Raw genomic sequence first — 18,182 nt, forward strand, 5'->3', positions numbered from 1 at the left:
TGTCTCACATTTAACGACAAAGAGTAACGGTACGTCGTAGACAAATTGTATTTACTTGGCTCGATTTAGTCCCGCGCGATGAACACAATCTAAAAGATTCCTTTGGAAACGAGTGCTAACGTTGACGCCGATGCTAATTGATAAGAACGAGCCAGCAGCAAAAGGGGGAGAGGAGGGGGAAGGCTCGAAACGGAGTGAAAAAGTGACGATAGTGGGGCTGAGAGAACACCGTTGATCAATGTCCCAGGGCGACGTCGTTCGAACCGATTCAATCTCATCGGAGGAGGAGATTTCGAGGCTGGCGAAAACAGTTTGCGCGATCTATAGGCCGCGTGGGTAACATCGCGAGGATATCTTGGCCCAAAGCCCGGCATTCACTGATTATGCGTCCGTTGTTCTGGAGCATCCTCTGTCTCGGCCTCGTTACCGCAGCCGAATTCGTGGCCGCGGGCAGAGCCACCAGATCTCTGGCATTCCGGAAGGGCAGCTCCTTTTTCGTGAGTATTCTACTCTGACAAGCGTTTTTACCCCAGCCCGTAGTCGACTTATATACACTTAGGTAGGCAGTTAGTTCGCGAAATTTTCTAAATTGATCGCTATTCGTTGCCTGGTCCGCGTCTCAGATATTTTTATCGTTGCTCTCGTCTTCGAATCATTTCCTAAATCCCTTTTATATTCTCGAATTAATATTTCGACGAGCGTGACTACGCGTTGCATCGTACTTCCTCGATTCCCGCATTGGCCGTTTTCTACATTTGGTATGTTCCACGTTGTAAACCTTGTCCCGTACGGTTCATGGATTCGTGATGAAACAACGAAAGAAATTTCCGCTCGACTCGCGTCGAAATTAGCCTGCCGTTCGTTGTCGAGAGGCATCCTTTATGCTATCGGTTGTGTTTATAGGGGGAGGACGAGCAACTGGGCGCAGCGTGCATACCGGAAATTTATGCACCATACACACAGGGGGGGAGGGACTACGACTAATGCAAACCGATCGTTGGCCTCGTATTTTCGCTTTAAAAGGCGATCTTCCCCGGCGAACACGCTTCACGGCACTCCGTAATGCAACTTACCCACCGTAACTCGTCGATCGACCCGAGACATATCTCGCGGCTTCGACTCGAATACGTTATCCTGATCGTAGTTCTGAATATTACGCTCGACGATGTAGCTTATGTTACTCGAGGGCCTCGTAAATATTATATGTTTAACAATTCCGTGTAAATTAAGTATATTCGGGTTGTCTTCAGCAGCATTTCCTCTTCGACAGTTCCATGTTCGCAAAACGTGTCAGACTGTCGAAAACAGCTTACTCGTTTAAGAGAACAGTCGATCATCGACACCCCCCACCTTCACTTTCATGACCGCCGTGTCACTGTCGTTCCCTCCAGCTTCCATTAGAGTCTACCGATCGAACAAATTGCGTGGTTTCGAGGCGGTGGAGGAACGAATTCCACGCTGAAAGATTTAACGAACGACACATAAAGTTTTGGTCGAAAATTTCCGTGCGAACAGTGGCACGGAGTTTGACGTTCGTAATTGTTTACGATTTTCGGTCGACGCGACGGGATGCGCCAGATGGGACCACCGCGGCGTAACTAGATGACACGGTGGTAGGCATTTCCGTTCATTTCTACGCGGAAACCTGAAGAATTAGGCGCACAACTCGCGACTATCCACTGCACTTACCGGCAAGCATGTGGCACGTGACCGAGTACCGACGATACGACCGTCTGCATCTGCACCATGCGCCCACCATCGTCCTAATGCACGAGACTGCGGTTGAATTTCAGATCACCAGTGGAATCGATACAACCCGGAACTATGTTACCGTGAAAGTTTATTGTATCCGACGAATGGTCGAGTTCTGCGACGTATAAAAATATCTCGTACAGCTATTTACATTTTATATAGTATCGTAAGTACGATCCTGCCGCGAAAGCATAGATCAAGTATGTATGTAACTAACTAGAGCGACGTGACGTTCCGATAGTGACCACTGAATTTTACCTTGAATCCGACTCGCCGTGGAAAAGAAGACCGTTCCATCCTCTTGGACCTGAAATCCTCTAATCACCCTCTTCATTATTCTGCACACGACCGTGGAGGATTATTCGGTTTACCCGCGCATCACTAGGAAACAGGTTTTGTGTCGTCCCTTTTCGGCCATCCCGAAGCAACTTCCACCGACGCGACAGACGATTTCAGAAAGAGGGAAACAGTGTTTGTGATCGAAAAACAACGGTTTCAATGGCTCGGAGGATACTTACACGAAATGGCCGAGGCATTGTCTAACGGTTTTAATTATCGGCCCATAAACTGAAAAAAGTGTATACAACCGTATTTATTATTCTCATACTTGTTATTGGAAATTCGTCGCAAGGTTTACACATCCAGTTGAGATTGTCACTAGAGGATGAATCGAGCGTTTTAAAGCCAAAGGGAAGATAGATCTAAAGACCCACACAGATTTACTAGTTTAGCTACTCGGTTATCAGCACCAGAGAAACGCATTGTGGCCATCGCTCGAAGAATCGTGCGATCTCGACTCGCGTACAAACACGGACGAAAAGAGCTCAAAGGGCAGCCCCTTACTTTCATTTCTATTTCGACCTACAAGAGTAAGTCGGAGAAGGATGCTCGTCTGATAAACGACTTGCCAGTTCCAGGTGATACCCTCCCACAGCTCGCTTAGCGTTATCCAGCAGAACTTATATATGTATATTGTATTGTACCTATATGTAGAATATGTAATTTAACAGACAATTCTACAGGGTCGTAAACCTGTTCTGCCACCTTATTCTTCGCTGTTCTGTGCTTCAAAATGAAGAAAGGCGTTTGTTCAAAATACAAACGATGAAACACGCAGAGCATGCTCTTCATAGACTACGATTTCAGAAAAAGTAATTAAAATTCTCGATCAGAAGTATTTTCCGATACCGACCGTAACCATAACGATCGACGTGTAAAGTTTGCTCGAGGGACAACGCAGCTTTTTCCACGTTAATCTGCATGCGACTGACCCACGCCAGAAGTTTGTCGTATCCTTCTCGAATGATCCTCTAAAATTCCCGTGTAAGTCTCGAGTTCCGAGACTTCGAAGAAGCCTCGTATCATCGGCCGCCAAGTCCCGGTCCATCGTTCCCCATCCACCTATTCACCTCGAACGGAACAGTCGGCAACTATTAACTTGAAGTTCTCCCTTTCAGTACAGGGTGAATTACAAGGTCACTTTGTTCCCGCAGACGACAATCTTCGCTCAAGCGGCCGGTTTCAAGATGGTGTGGGAGCTTCCTGCCGGCACGGGTCGGACAGGTAGGTCCATCTCCGACGTTCACGAGGCGGCAGAGCTCGTCTACGAAAGGTAATAAATAGTTTAATAGTCGAAGAATAATGCAAGGGATGGGCAACGATCCGTGGGCACCGGCATGAAAGTTGCGGAGACTAGAAATTGCCGTGGCCATTTTAGCCGAGACAGGGAAATGTTCGCCAAAAAGATCTGGATTTCTGGCCGCGGCCATAGAACCATTTCCGGTCTCGACTACGGATCGGCCAATGGCGCAGTGCCGTCCTTTTACGCGCAGTCGGTTTCTCTTTCTCTGTCCCTCGATTCCGCTTACTTCCTCTCATTTCCTTGCGTGCACTGCTCTACGTTTCGTTTCATTTCGTTTTGTCTCGCTCCACTCCGCTTCACACCGCCAGATGCGCATCCGATGGGTTTCTCCTTGCTCTCTCACGGCAAGATCGAGGAGAGCCTTCGTGTCGTTTGTCCGTACGACTTTATCTTAAATAAAATTCGCGTTACCCGGCTCGGATGGTCTATTCATATTCGAACCGTTTCATATTCCAGCCACGGATTCGACGGGAAGTCCTGCCTACTCAAAAACGTCTGCCAGGCCATGGAATACGTGAGTCGAAAAGACGGAGTCGTGGCGAAGATATTAAAGTTACTTATCGGGTGAGCATCCCGGACCTTGGACGTTAATATCAATCGCACGTGTATCGCACGGATGGTATTTGATTTCAGATCGTACGGAAATAACAGCAGTTCTTCGGAGGAGTCGGTTTACTGCGACGTGCACGACAGGAATTGTCCCCTCCAGTTAATTGGAATTGATAGCTTCGTCGATCAATGAACCGTGAACCCTGGAAGCTCAACGACTCGGAATAAAGACTGAACATCGTCGTCGAAATTATATAAAGAAATCAAAATAACGTGACCCTAATTGAATCCTCGACTCTAGAAAACGTCGTGAACCGTCTGCCGTTCTACTTTTCCACGTAGAAGTGTTTCGATATCAGATCATTTCGTTGGTGGACGTAGCAAGGTTTAAGCGTTCTTCTCAATGGCACGCATTATCCTGGATTTTCCAGGAACGACGCCGACGACGATGGCGACGACGATGACAACACCCCAGTCACATTCCACGACAGAACGGTTACAATTGCATCCACGGTGGCCACGTGTTAACGAAAAGCATTAATTTAGAATGTTCTGCGGTTTTCTTGCCAGACAATGTGCAGGAGGGGGTCGTCGAGCGCTCGCGCGCAACTCCCATATGCAATTAACAGACGCTCGTTCCACCGCTATGGGCTGCAAAATGAGGAAATAAGTGTCGCCCGGTGAAAAAGAGGACTTTGCTGGTCCTCTTTCTCTCTCCCTTTTTCTCCCACTATCTCCCACTATCTCCCGTTATCTTTCCATCTCTCTATATCTCCCTCTCTCTCTCCCTCTCTCTCTCTCTCTCTCTCTCTCTCTCTCTCTCTCTCTATCCCAATCGGAGTATTCCAGAAAGGTGTAACATTCTAGCAGCGAAGACGGTATGAATTAATATAAGCGTGCATTTAAAAGTACAATGAGCGGAGCTGCTACCACCCTGTTTCGTCTGTCCACAACGGTTCTGCTATCGCGCGTTCATCCCGCGGACGTTCATTTATGTTTTAGTGTCGTTCCTGACCCGTATTTTATCGCGCATCACCCACGAAAAAAACGAGACACCCGAGTAGAGGTATGTACATAATTATTCGCGATCAAATTGTCGCGTTCAGCGTCTCGACGACGATAAATATCGAGGGAAATCTAAAATTCGATTGGCTGGAATTTATTCAATAAACGGTGCTTACCGAAGAGTGTTGTTCTCATTTAACATCCGTTTCCTCTCTGCCGAGTCCAGACGATGACGCAAAGTTCGTAACTAATTGACGATCGAGTTATTTAGAGTTTCGACATCAGTGGATAGAGGATTATCGTTTCACGATTATCGACGGAAACGAGGTCAACCGGATATGTCCAACTGACAGACAGTTCTGTGGGGTTAAGATTAAAAAGTTAACGATTTCCTCGATTTGTTTGTCTGCTAAATCGTAAAATACATATGTACCCTCGCGAGCAAACTCGGCTTCCACAAGGGAAAAAAGTGATGTAAGGAAAAGACCTCCTACCTAGAAAAAGCTAGAGAATTCTAGAGAAAGCCGAGTTTGCTCCTCGGTGTACTGTAGATTGCAATTCCTCGGTGGATTTTGGCTAATCACCAAAGTGGGCGTCCGAATCGGAAGACAATCTAGGACCACGGACAATTGTACGCCATTCAGAATCATTCCTACGGAAAAGTTGACCGGTTCTTTAACATTAGGGCTCGTTTCCAAGAAGCAGGTTACTTCTCTGCGAAACACCGTGCAATCGCTTGACTTTGCAGACCTCGTGTCGCTCGCCAACAACCTCAAAACTTTCAACGATCCTGTGAATTTGTCGGTCGATGAAAGACCTAGCTCACACTTTGTCCCTAAAAAAACAACTCCGCGCAAACCGGAACGTGTTGCGCGTACGCTGAACTGGAACAAGTTTCTCGGATCAACCGATGAAGCAACATTCACCATTCGAATGACGCAACTCCGAGACTCGAGCGGGATCGACGACTGTTTTGTTTACCTTAGAGATTCTCGAGGGCATCGTCTGGCTGCCGATTAGACACCCGCGGAAAAAAACACGACCAGTTCGTTCCCGTTAGCTCATCCACCGAAACTATTCCACGTTCGTCGTACGGGGAACCGGTCTTTTAGTGCGGAAAGCATTCCAGCGGCGTTCAAATCACACTTCTTTCACGATCTTCTGCTGGTCCGAAGTACAGGTGCTGTTTCGCTTCACTTCGCGTCGCTTCGCGTCGGCGAAATCGTACGTATCACGAGCTCTGGCTCGATCACTTTCACTCTCGAGGGGTTCGCGATCGTTCCAGAGACACGCGCGGGAACGTATGAGAGCGGAAAACTCTCGTAACCGCGTCGAAGGGATGCCAAACGTCCGACGACTGTCCTTGGTTGTCGCGTGTTTTGATTTCCTGATGATATGCGCGAACGAAAGACCGATCGGCGCATCGAGGACGCTCTCCAGGCCCAAGAGATACTTGATTTTCCCGGAAGGCAGCAACCTGCAGGTAAATCTATACCATCCTGCTTCCAATTCAAGCATTTCCATCCTCTTGCGATTAACTCGACGATCCAACGTCGTTTCGTTCGTTCTATCGTTCGTTCGTTTGTTCGTACGCGATAGCCTCGAATCGATTGAAATTTAGACATTATTCGAGACGATTGATCGAGGAAGAATGTATCGAACATTTTCTGTCTACACCAGCTGGTGTTTTGCCTGACAGTCGGAACGTACGCCAGAGAGAATGACGTGGTGATGGGCATGACGGCCGCTTTGGCCTGGGAGCTGCCGAGCAAAGTCGACAACAAAATATCGGAATTGCTTCATCGCAGAAGCAGAAGCGTCGTATTCCCGAAAATAGAAGCTCTACTGCAGTCGTAAGTGAATCAGTTTCCCGCAAATTCTCTTGAAATCTTATCCTGTCTTCGACGCGAAAACCAATTTCGTTGCTTTCTTCGTCACGAGTGTTCGTTCGGCTTCGTTCGATTCAATTAAAAACTTAATTGCTTCGTTTTCCGTTGTGTTCTCGAAACATATACTTTTAATTAATACGCACCGCGTGCATTTGCTCGAACAAGATTCAACTATTATTGACTTGCACCACTGAAATTACGCAATTTCCGATTTTCAGCCGCAGTAAATTCAGACTTCTATCCAGTGACGGTTAATTTATTCTCTGACCGGATAAATTCTACGGGAAACTATGCGACGTAAAAATAATTCACGAGTTTCAATTAATCCAGTCTCATTCGTTCTATCGTTTAAAATGACGCGACTGATCTTGAAACGAAACCTGCGCATGCAATACCGGCGAATTTTTCCCGATATCTTTTCGTTACCCACGGACGCAAATTACATAGGAAATAGAGTGTCAAACCACAAAGAAGACGCAAGAATTTCAATTTCTTTACTTCTATCCTTCTGTTCACACGACTTTTTGTTTTCACCCCTCGCGAAAGCTTGCTTTCATTCGGTTCTGAAGCGTGGTGTAACATGCAAATGGAGCTCTTTTTTCCTCGCTGGCACATGCAAATGCGCGGCAGGCACAGAAATTTTCATGCGGAACGTGTGAGAGAAACGGAACAGGAAGACGTCGCGTCGGATTCGATTCCGTTGCATTATACTGGGTGCTACGACAACGAACGCATGCACATTAACGATGGGACTCTAAGTTAACTACCACCACTCAACCGCAAACAAAGTCCGTTGGCGTAACATGTATGTACCTGTGCATATACACGAGTCGAGTACCGTAGTGGAAACTCAACAAGTCTCGTTAACACTTTTCACTAAAAATTCGTTCCGAAGTCAATCGAAAACCATCTCATCTCGAATCACCTTGTATAAAGTATTCCATTCCTTTCGACGTTTCGTCCCCGTAATTTATACTTTCACCACGTACCAAACCACGTGTCAGACCTCTGAAAAGCACACGGAATTAAATGAATTACGTACGCTGAGTTATTCAAAAGGATACTGGAACATCGTGTCGTCGTCATCGTCGACGTCGTTTCTAGTAAAAGACGACGACGAAGAAGAAGAAGAAGAAGAAAAAAGTTCCTCTTGACGAAGGTGCATTCGATTCGACAAGATGTCACTGGTTAACGACAACTCGGACAGATACGGATTTTGCCGGACATAATCGTTCGCGAAGGAATTTAATTAACAATACCTGACGCGGCGAATTCCCTCGATCGACATTCTTCGACGCGCTGCTGCTCTTCGAGAATACCGACATACACTTATTCCCGTTCATTTTCACGAAGGACACGTCCGACATCGGAATAGGAAATCTCCTACGACACGTGGTTTGCGACGGGTATCTTCTAGTCTCTCGTTGCTCCTTTCTGAAAGTTTCCGGAACGGAAGCAGCCGACGAACAACGTGTTATACGCATCATCCGACAGCGTAGTTAAAGTTAAACGCGATTGCGCCCGAGAATGCTCCTCGAGTCGCCGGTAATTGTTTCGGCCGCAGGAACCTCGCTTAAGCCGCAGCCCCGTCATCAAAGTTTACGGGCCGGGGAACTATTTTAAATTAAACTTTATCGACAGCACCGGCCTCGATGGCAGAGCCTGCGTGATGAGGGCGCTCTGCGAGGCGGGCCAGAGGGACCCTTCGAACCTTGGCAAGGGGGCCTTCGTGAACGAGCTACTGCACGCGATTTTCACGTGAGTATGGTCCACCGTTTAACAATGCTCTAGCTCGGACCTCGAATCTTACCGCGCGAGAATCACAACACAAAAACTTTAGCTATGGTGCTAATAGTTCATAGACGAGGAACGACGCGTAAGATTATACATACATATACAGGTTGCAGCCGAATAACATGTACAAGCGGATACGAGGTGAATGTTTATAAAAGAATAAGAACAAAATATGGAATAAAATGTTTTCATTTAATGCTTAGTTTTCGAGAAAATTGACGTTGAAGATCTCGTAAATACGGGGGCAATTGAATAGGACTGGACTATCGCGTCTGTTCATTGCATTCCGTTTCTACTTACTACTATGGTGAATGCACGCGTTTCAGAGTACTTTCCGAAGTCGATTTTCTCGAAATGTAAGCCTTAGATGACAAAATTTTATTCTGTCTGTAGGTAGGTACTCGACGACACGTCAAACAATCGGTGTTGTTGTTGTTGTAATTAACTGTTAAACCTCAACACTTTCTCGGTCAGTTTAATTTCAAAGTAATAAGTTGACTTTTGCTCCGAGGAAGAAGAAATTTTCTCGAGACGAGTCGAGTCAATGTGTCGAATCGATGTGACGATTCCTAAATTCTATTCTCCTGTCGCAGGCTGCCCAATGACGGCGAAAAGTTCGAGAAAACGAGGGATCGAGCATACGAGGACGCGTACCGGACCACCGTAAATTGCGAGCAGCTTTATCCGAGCTGCCAGCACTCCATTTACGAGGTAGAGTTCTAAGACCGGCCAACAGAACCCCGTTGCTTCCTGGTACTCGACGCATTCACATACGTATGCGTATGCAACGTCGACCGGGTTTCGTCCGGGATGCGTCGCCTGCCCGGGGAAACACCGCTCAAGTTTTCCTGGCCACTCGCCCGAACTTTGGTAATTTTTCAACCTGAACCCCGCTGCGTCCCCGCATAATCTTCTGGTCCGGCGGAACGCCCGATCGTTGCCAAACTGCGTGGATCACCGTGCGGATACATTTATGCGCCGAATACGCAAACGTAGGCTATACAAAAACTATATTTCCGACAACTTTCACGAATGAAAAATGCAACGTTCCCGTTAATCGTCGTAAACAGCACGGGAAATTGTTCTGCATTGTATCCGAGCAAACTTCTTTTATCCCTTTAGCTTTTTTAATCGAAACCAACGAAATATCATACTATATTTAGATAAATACGTAAATACCTATATACCCTGTACAGCGCACGGAGTGCGACTCTTTCGTTCTTTCAATTTCAATTTACGTTTCACTCGGTGGTTTCCAAAGATTTCGCGGCCGACCTTTCAGCGAACATATTTCACCGGATGTTCCTGTATCGCGATGGTGACAGCGGCAGTAACGCTGGCGGCATGTAATTCATTTTGCGTTAACAAAATGGTGAACCGAGTGCCGGGAATTTATAGTTCATTTTGGTAGAGTGCAGTGGCCGAGGCCGCGGTCCAGGCCACGGTCGAGTGCGGTGCTCCGAGCCCTTTTGTAAACGGGAACGGAGGAAAAAAATGTCTGCGTCGTTATTTGAATGTCCAATATTTAACCGGGACGAGTATCGCGCTAAACACACAAACAACGTTTCATTAATTCATTAACGTATGGCCCGATGAACTCCATTTCGAAGGAAGTTTAAGCGTACCGTTAAAAATCCATCCGTCGCTTAATATAAAAACACGAATGCTATAGTCGAGACCAGATGTGAAAATATACAGTACAAAGACAGCATAAACGTTAACATAGCTGCAGCAGAAACAATCTTAATATGTATTTAATTTAACTATGAAGTACATTAGAAAACACCGACAAGTTGTATATGTATTAATTGTCTAATAAATACGTACGTCTGGAGAACAGTGTGCTTAAAAAATGATAGTAGATGTAATAAAATAAATCAACAGTACCGAAACGTGGTCTTTTTTCTTTCAAATTTAAACACGACCCACGATCTACTCTACGTAATAAATACGTATACATATGTATGTACATACATACATACATACATACATACATACATACATACATACATATATATACATATGTACATATTACATAATGTGTTTCAGATTACTTTTCGAAGTCGATTTTCTCGAAACGTAAGCCTTAAATAACAAAATTTTATTCTGTCTGTAGGTAGGTACTCGACGATACGTCAAACAATCGGTGTTGTTGTTGTAATTAACTGTTAAACCTCACCACTTTCTAGGTCAGTTCAATTTTAAAGGTAATAAGTTGATTCTATTAATAAAATAGTACGACAAGAAAACTGAAATTTATCGCAGCTGCTAAAAAGTTCGCCATTCCGTTTTTACAACGGCGGACGATCCAATTATATTTTCGACCGTCGGACCACGAGGTTCAACGATCCTCGGTAAAATTTCACGACCCCCCGAGAATGGAACCGATGATCCCATCGTTCTAATTACTCACCCCGCGGAGCACGATGATCCACGATTACACTAAAGTGCGTGCACATCGTGAATTTGATTTTGTTCGACGGAGCAGAGATCGAACGACGAAAACTGTGATCCCCGAGTACGGTGAAATTAATGGCCTCTCGAACCTTGTTGTTTTATTAAAGCCTTCGAGCACGCTTTTAAGTGGAGTTCCGGGTTCCTCCATTGTCTGAAAGTTTCAACGAGCCGCCGTTTTTTTTTTTTTTTTTTTTACTAATTAGATCTACGAACGATGCGTCTGATAAAGATTAATCTTTCGTTAAGTGGATCCTCTCTGGTGCCGGTACGGTGTGATAAATCTGATAAATGTGATAAATGTAACAATTGCCCGAAAATTAGAAGCATTATTTCAGCGTCACAAAAAAAAACATACACGACTCACCAAAGATTGTCTCGTATGAACCGTGAACGAAACTGCGTGCAATTCGCACTTGCCCGCGGTTTAACGAGCAATTTAAGGCAGTTTAACGATCCGGCCGTAAACTCATCGCTAAACTCTCTAACCACCGTTACCTGTCATTATATCATCCACCGGTTCGTGTCACTTAGCGTCTCGACCCGAGGAAACCGCTTCGACGAATCATCTCCGGTTGACCAACGCGATTCAGTGAACGTTTAACGGGATGTCAACTGCGTCTCCTTTGTTCCTCGTTTCTGCGATCAAATTCTTCTGTTTACTTTACGTCGCGACATCGACGGAATCGACGAACGACACGATTGGTCGTCGATTCAAAAGGGAATTTGAAGCCAAATACCTCGTCTTCCCTCAGGGAAGCAACATTCAAGTGAGTGAAATTTCCAAATGAAAGTCGTGTCTGAACTTCCTGAGAAGCACGCTGCCTCCGTGCTGTAATTACATCGTAAAAAACTTGTTCATAATGTTACATCGCGAGAAGTATGCACGCGTCCCGGTCCCGGTAGCGAGACAGAGAGTTTCACGGCGTCAAGTTCGCGAAACTTGCGCTGTAAACGATGGCTTAACAATTTCTAATAGCTCGGCCTAAAGCTGCCACGTCGTTCCACACCGGAGACCTGTTCGTCATCGAACACGTTCGCATGTAAAATTTAAACGTTAAAAGGAGCTCGCGGTGCTGCGATAAACCTCGATAATCGGGTGGAGCTAATTATTAATGCTTTGGAAAATTGCGAGATTACCAGTACCAACACAGTAGCCGTCCAAAGTAAATTCGTTAATAGCTGTTAATGATCGTTGGTTGTCGCGACGTGCTAGAAAAGTCCACGACCTTGTCGAGTAATTTCTTGTAGAATTAATACGTTACGCTAAACACTTGGACTATAATAATTTCTTTTTCTCTCTCGTTCTGTCTTCGATTCGATTCGATTCGATACGATACGAATGGTTCAGCTGGTGTACTGTCTGACTATGAGCACTTATACGAAACCCTCTGGACTCTTTACCCTCGGGATCACCGCCGGTCAAGCATGGGAATTGCCCAGCGAGAGCACGATATCGGCCGATCGTCTGGATGTATATCATCGCCGAAGCAGAAGGGAACTCTATCGCAAAATGGAGTCGCTATTGGGAACGTGAGTACACCGATGATTCCAGTGGAAATAGAATGAAATCAGGATTGAAGTGGTCGCTGTATTACACAGAAATCGTCGCGAATCGGGTTCAAACATTTCTCCAGACTCTTCTCCGTTCCTCCTCCTTTCCTCCCAGAAAACCATACGACCACCAATTTGAAAGCAAACGTTTTAGCAGTTTAGCCGACCTCGAAGTATTGTCTCGCTGGAAAAGAGAGTCGTTCTCGAGCACACTCCGAAAAGGGCTCGCGGCATTGTTCCGTCCCGAAGGAGCTCTTGATTTTCGGGGGCCGATGAAGGGGGCTTTCCCCAGATGCAAAACAACCGAGCGGTCTTGAATTTTTACTGTCGATAAAACGGCCTTCTCTCCACGGCCACTTGTCCGATTCACGCCGAGTAATCGCCGGAAACGACAATGAGAACTCTGCCTTGGCGGGGTTAAGTGGCCGACTCTCGAAGCCGCTTGGCCTCTCTCGAGGGTACACAAACGTTGACCTCGCCGAAATGACGAAAGGTGATCGCGAAACGGCGCCGATAGAACGTTTCCCGCCTTTCAGCCCGCGCCGTGCCGTTTTCCCCGGCTCCTCTTCGGGGGAGGCTGACCAAACGAAACAAAGCACACTGCTAGCCGAACTGAGATTTTACGAACGTTTCTTAGGGCGCTCCTTCTGACTCCATCTGACTCCATCTGACTCTATCTGACTCCATTTGACTCCATCTGACTCTATCTGACTCTATCTGACTCTATCTGACTCTATCTGACTCCATTTGACTCCATCTGACTCTATCTGACTCTATCTGACTCTATCTGACTCTATCTGACTCTATCTGACTCTATCTGACTCTATCTGACTCTATCTGACTCTATCTGACTCTATCTGACTCTATCTGACTCTATCTGACTCTATCTGACTCTATCTGACTCTATCTGACTCTATCTGACTCTATCTGACTCCATCTGACTCTATCTGACTCCATCTGACTCCATCTGACTCCATCTCACTCCATTTGACTCCATTTGACTCCATTTGACTCCATTGGACTCCATTGGACTCCATTGGACTCCATCTGACTCCATCTGACTCCATCTGACTCCATCTGACTCCATCTGACTCCATTTGACTCCATTTGACTCCATTTGACTCCATTTGACTCCATTTGACTCCATTTGACTCCATTTGACTCCATTTGACTCCATTTGACTCCATTTGACTGCATCTGACTCCATCTGACTCCATCTGTCTCCATCCGACCTAACCCGTTGCTCAAACGCGGCAACAGGGTCACAGATTTTCACGGATTAAGCGCGATTCAACGCGATTAGGCGCCTCGAATCGAGTTAGCAATAAAGCAACCCCTTTTGCTTGCCTCGAGTATTAGTATTGCCTTCGAGACTCCGCAGGAACAGTGAGACTCGATGGACGTTCGCTGACGTCGCGGCAAGTGTCGGTTCGCCCACGATCGATTTCCCCAAAATATTCGAGTATTGACAAATGAGGGAGATTTCTCTCGATGCTCGAAAGGGCGCATTACTCGAATACGTTACTCGAAAGGAAGCATTATCGATCGATTAAAACGCCCATTCTGCCCGCTCGTGGCACAGCTCTTGCTCGTGTGCAACCAAGCATCGCATACTGCTTGCATAAATATCGTCGATTACCCGATATTGGTAACCATTTGTCAAATTGTTCTATCGGAATACGGGCGACGTCGATAAATGGCAATCAAGATTCATTTTTATACGTGTGTGCGCGATCTCGTATTTAGTCTCGATGACGTTCAAAATGAAAAATACAAATTTTTATGCACTTTCGGAACGGGCTGTCGTTGAAATCGTACACGTTGCAATCTCTTCGTACCGTTCTCGCGATAAGCTCGTTATGCGATATTATATTGTTTAATATTATAGTCCCCATTGTTTCATTGATCCGTCTACAGTTTTTTTGTTTGTCTATTCTATTTCTACTTTGATAATATGATATAAGTAACGCAGTCTAGTCTTCGCGTCTGGTCTTGAAACGTGTCTTCTCCCTAATCCGCTCTTAACACGATCGCAAGATTTCGTCGCGGATTTCCAGGGTCGCGGTGAAACACAGCAATTGCATTACTCCGATCCTAATAGCAAAGCACCTACGTATACTCTATAATTGCCAGTGTTTGCTTCGAGAGTAACTGGGCAGGGCGGCGGGGATTGGACGGGGTGAGCTGGAAAGGGCGGATAGGGTCCTTGTAAACCTTCGCCGGTTTACACCGAACCGCTTCGTGCTCCACGGTATCAACGCTCGGCGGTATTATCGCGAACTTAATGAATAGACCCCCGACTCACGGACAGCCTGACGACGATAACGAGCATGATAGTGATAAACGATCGCAGTCGGTCTCAGCGTTGCGCCCCTCTAACCGACGACGTGTTCTCTTGACAAGTCAGGGCAAGGACGGAAGGGCCTGCATCCTCAAGGCAATCTGCAGGGCTGCCAGGAGAAATCGAACGGAGACAAGGAAAGGAGCCTTCCTCGAGGAGATCATGAATGTCGTTTTCTCGTAAGTATCTCAGCGGTAATCGCTTCTTCAAACTGATCTTTCTAATTTAGAAGTAATCTATCCTTAGAGTTAGAAAGTCCGCGTCGAACTGCGTACAAAGATACCACGAGTTGGTCGCGAAAAGGATCGCGTGAAGATCTAGCAGTATTGTAGTTGAAAGTACGTTTCTCAGACCTTGATTAAACGAACGATGACTGGCGCGAAGAATTTCGTGATTCGATTCTGTTCGATGAAAATTAAAGAGAAAACGATGCTGCGAACGGAAGATGCTGCTGATTAATCAAACGTTCGTCGAAAGCGAGGAAAAGCAATCGAAGTGGGAAAGACATTGAATGCCTAAACGATTATCAGCGAAGAGATTGATCGAGGAAAGTGAAATATCGGAGAGATCGAAGATTGAAATGGGGAAACGGTGATTAATCGAACGTCGATTAACAAAGGGAAAAGTGATTTGTCGACGAGACCCGGTGATCGTAGTGGAAAGGCTATCGCCGTGAACGAAATCCTTGCTCGTATCCAGCAAGTACGAAGCATAATGAAAGAAGTCGGATTTTTCCTGCTACAAGAGGGTAGAGGTTAAGGGAAAAATAGGAAAAGAAAATATCGTCGACGGATACAGCTGCCATCAAAGTGTCGTCGTCGCGTCCGCGCAACTCCAAGTCATTTCGAAGACACGAGGCTGACAGCGAGGCGATCGCGTTACACAGTTTCTCGATAACGCGTTGAATTTATTCATGTTATCCGGCGTGACGCTTAACGTACTCCTCTCGGTCTAGCACGTTCGCGAAAAGTTCGCAGACCAGTCCGAACTGCTCGCGGAATTTCCTTCGACAACTTTTCGCTCCGTTTTAATAACCGTTCCGAAAGTTTTGAGCGCGCGTGCACGCGAAGAACCGTACCGCGCGAACAACATCACGAACCGTAAAGGATGAGGGGGACTATTGTTCGATAAAGGGAAAGTTCGAACGTGGTTGCCCTTCGATAATTAATAACGCTGGTGAAATGAGAGCAACACGATCATCTCAGCCTTTTGAATATTTTTAGGTACTTCATCGTACGGAAGAAAGTTTACAAGGAGAAGGGAATTTACGGAAATGCAGATTGCTTAAAATCTCCATCGAGTTTCAGTATTCTTGTTTGTATTCCTCTTGCCAATTGAATCTGGTCTTTCGAGCTTGCTTGTTTCGCGAAGCTTTTCCTTCGTAACCGTATTGTAACGAATCTTCGCGTAACAAAATTTTTCGTCTCTTTTCCACATTACTTGACGGTTTTTTATGTTTCAGATTACCCGGGAAGTTGGACGACGCGGATACTGTGACCGAGTACGAGAAAGCATATTACTGCCGAGAGAATTGCGGGGAAATGGAAGAAAGGTGTCCGGACGCCTTCTAAACCGACGACGGAATCCTTCTTCTTGATTTTCAGACCGAACTATAGGAACCTAATAGACACGCGAGAAAATCCCTCGAAAGTAACTCGAATTACATTTACCTAGTTGTGGGAACCAACGTCACAGTCTGACTAGTGTCTGTACTCTATCTACTTGCTGTTTCATTTACACTTGCGAGCATGTATACATATACTTACATATGTATTGTGTGTATATACATATGTACATATTCGTATATAATAATATACCTACACATTTATATAAATATTTCTAAAATTGCGTTCACATGCACGAAAACTAAAACGACTGTTATTTCTATACCTATATTAATCATGTGGAGTAAAATACAATACCTTGTTGTCGTTTAATTAAAATGAACATTTGCTGTCTCTGCGAGTTGTATTTCACGATTACGAGGTTTTAGTGTTTGGGTGGTGTGAAAGACGACGATGTTGCAAAATTTATAAAGTTGATGAACAGAGAAGAAACAATACATGATGGAATTTTTTAATGGAAGCACGTCGTTCTTTCAAGTTCGACATCTTTAAGAATTTCCCAGTAGAATCTACTGAATAAATATTACCAGTGAATTAATTAGTCTTACAATAATATCGTGTAGTTGTTGGAATAATACGCGACACCGTGTCCTCGAAAACGTATCCTTCCGGGGATTGGGAGCTGCCGCATGTATTTTGGTTGCACGAACATGTATCTCACCTTCGACCGTGAGCCCCGTGTTTGCACGTGCACACACGCTGTGATGCAATTCTCCCTTTGAGAATGTCAGCTGGGGCTTGCATTTCCATCGCACATCATTAACGCAGCTCGGCGTCGATTCCCAGATCGCGATCCAAAGTACCGTCTTGCCTGAGTTTGTTGACAGTTGCGTGAATCGATAGTGCTTCGTTACACCTATCGATCGATTCGAGTCGAATGTAAATTTCGACAAATTTCGAATTAAAAATTTCTCGGACACGCCACGCAGCCGAAAAGCAGTCGTTCCCAGTCGTGTTACGTTTCCAGAGCGATTCGAGTAAACCGAGCCGTGTCTGATTAATGACGGTAATTTATCCATTCGGTGTTTCATTAAAAAGAACCACTCGAAACAATGTAAATTTCCTAGAAATGTACAAACACCTTTCCATTAAGAACCGAGTTAGAGAGATGCGGGTCCAAGGCTCGCGTTACATTAAGAAGGAAAAGTTTGTCGGGCGTACGATTGAATTGTACTACTGAAACGGTGGGAAGCTGTAAGCTGTAAGTAGAAGTAGGTACGGTCACGAAACAATCAAGCTCCCGTTCCCGTTTTCGCGAAACAACGCCGTCAAAGTGGCGCGATGCTATAACCCACGCGTCAAAGTTTCGCTCGGGATTATCGTCGTTTCACGAAACGACCCGCTTAGCCGAAACATCAAGGATTCATTTATTCGAGAAAGTATTGGCCGGGCCGCAATTTCGGCAATTCCTCGTCCCCGTTTAAAATGCAGCGACCCGTTTAATTAAGGGCCATCGACCAGGTCTGAACAAGCGAAATCAGTTCATCTCGGACGTTTGATAAATCACTCTCGACTCCTCGTGGGACTGTCCAAGGGTGTCTTCGGTTGTAGAGGCGCAGAAGAAAGGAGAGGGGGGA

The 18,182-nt window shown here is 45.7% G+C and overlaps 3 protein-coding genes across 3 annotated transcripts; all 3 read left to right on the forward strand.

The window, feature by feature from the left end:
* The first annotated feature begins 383 nt into the window (after positions 1–383).
* Positions 384–4,136, forward strand: LOC107194407. Its single transcript, XM_015584027.1, has 4 exons — positions 384–497; positions 3,210–3,364; positions 3,851–3,958; positions 4,028–4,136. The coding sequence occupies exons 1-4, from the start codon at positions 384–386 to the stop codon at positions 4,134–4,136; spliced, it is 486 nt and encodes a 161-aa protein (XP_015439513.1).
* A 2,151-nt stretch (positions 4,137–6,287) lies between these two features.
* LOC107194441 lies at positions 6,288–9,354 on the forward strand. The gene is made up of 4 exons (XM_015584062.1): positions 6,288–6,431; positions 6,629–6,801; positions 8,479–8,595; positions 9,225–9,354. The coding sequence occupies exons 1-4, from the start codon at positions 6,288–6,290 to the stop codon at positions 9,352–9,354; spliced, it is 564 nt and encodes a 187-aa protein (XP_015439548.1).
* Positions 9,355–11,693: 2,339 nt separating this feature from the next.
* Positions 11,694–16,551, forward strand: LOC107194408. Its single transcript, XM_015584028.1, has 4 exons — positions 11,694–11,855; positions 12,437–12,618; positions 15,043–15,159; positions 16,443–16,551. Exons 1-4 carry the CDS (start codon positions 11,694–11,696, stop codon positions 16,549–16,551), a joined length of 570 nt encoding a protein of 189 aa, XP_015439514.1.
* Positions 16,552–18,182: the final 1,631 nt, after the last annotated feature.

The sequence above is a fragment of the Dufourea novaeangliae genome, unplaced genomic scaffold (assembly GCF_001272555.1).
Source record: "Dufourea novaeangliae isolate 0120121106 unplaced genomic scaffold, ASM127255v1 scaffold39, whole genome shotgun sequence".
Taxonomy (NCBI): Eukaryota; Metazoa; Arthropoda; class Insecta; order Hymenoptera; family Halictidae; genus Dufourea; species Dufourea novaeangliae.

Excerpts from the sequence above, each read along its gene's own strand:
- LOC107194441 (XM_015584062.1), top strand. The coding sequence starts at position 6,288 with ATGCCAAACGTCCGACGACTGTCCTTGGTTGTCGCGTGTTTTGATTTC. Across the intron at positions 6,432-6,628 it reads CGGAAGGCAGCAACCTGCAG|CTGGTGTTTTGCCTGACAGT; the intron begins GTAAATCTATAC and ends TGTCTACACCAG. Across the intron at positions 8,596-9,224 it reads CTACTGCACGCGATTTTCAC|GCTGCCCAATGACGGCGAAA; the intron begins GTGAGTATGGTC and ends CTCCTGTCGCAG.
- LOC107194408 (XM_015584028.1), top strand. The coding sequence starts at position 11,694 with ATGTCAACTGCGTCTCCTTTGTTCCTCGTTTCTGCGATCAAATTCTTC. Across the intron at positions 12,619-15,042 it reads ATGGAGTCGCTATTGGGAAC|TCAGGGCAAGGACGGAAGGG; the intron begins GTGAGTACACCG and ends TCTCTTGACAAG. Across the intron at positions 15,160-16,442 it reads ATCATGAATGTCGTTTTCTC|ATTACCCGGGAAGTTGGACG; the intron begins GTAAGTATCTCA and ends TTTATGTTTCAG.
- LOC107194407 (XM_015584027.1), top strand. The coding sequence starts at position 384 with ATGCGTCCGTTGTTCTGGAGCATCCTCTGTCTCGGCCTCGTTACCGCA. Across the intron at positions 498-3,209 it reads GGAAGGGCAGCTCCTTTTTC|TACAGGGTGAATTACAAGGT; the intron begins GTGAGTATTCTA and ends TCTCCCTTTCAG. Across the intron at positions 3,365-3,850 it reads GCAGAGCTCGTCTACGAAAG|CCACGGATTCGACGGGAAGT; the intron begins GTAATAAATAGT and ends TTCATATTCCAG.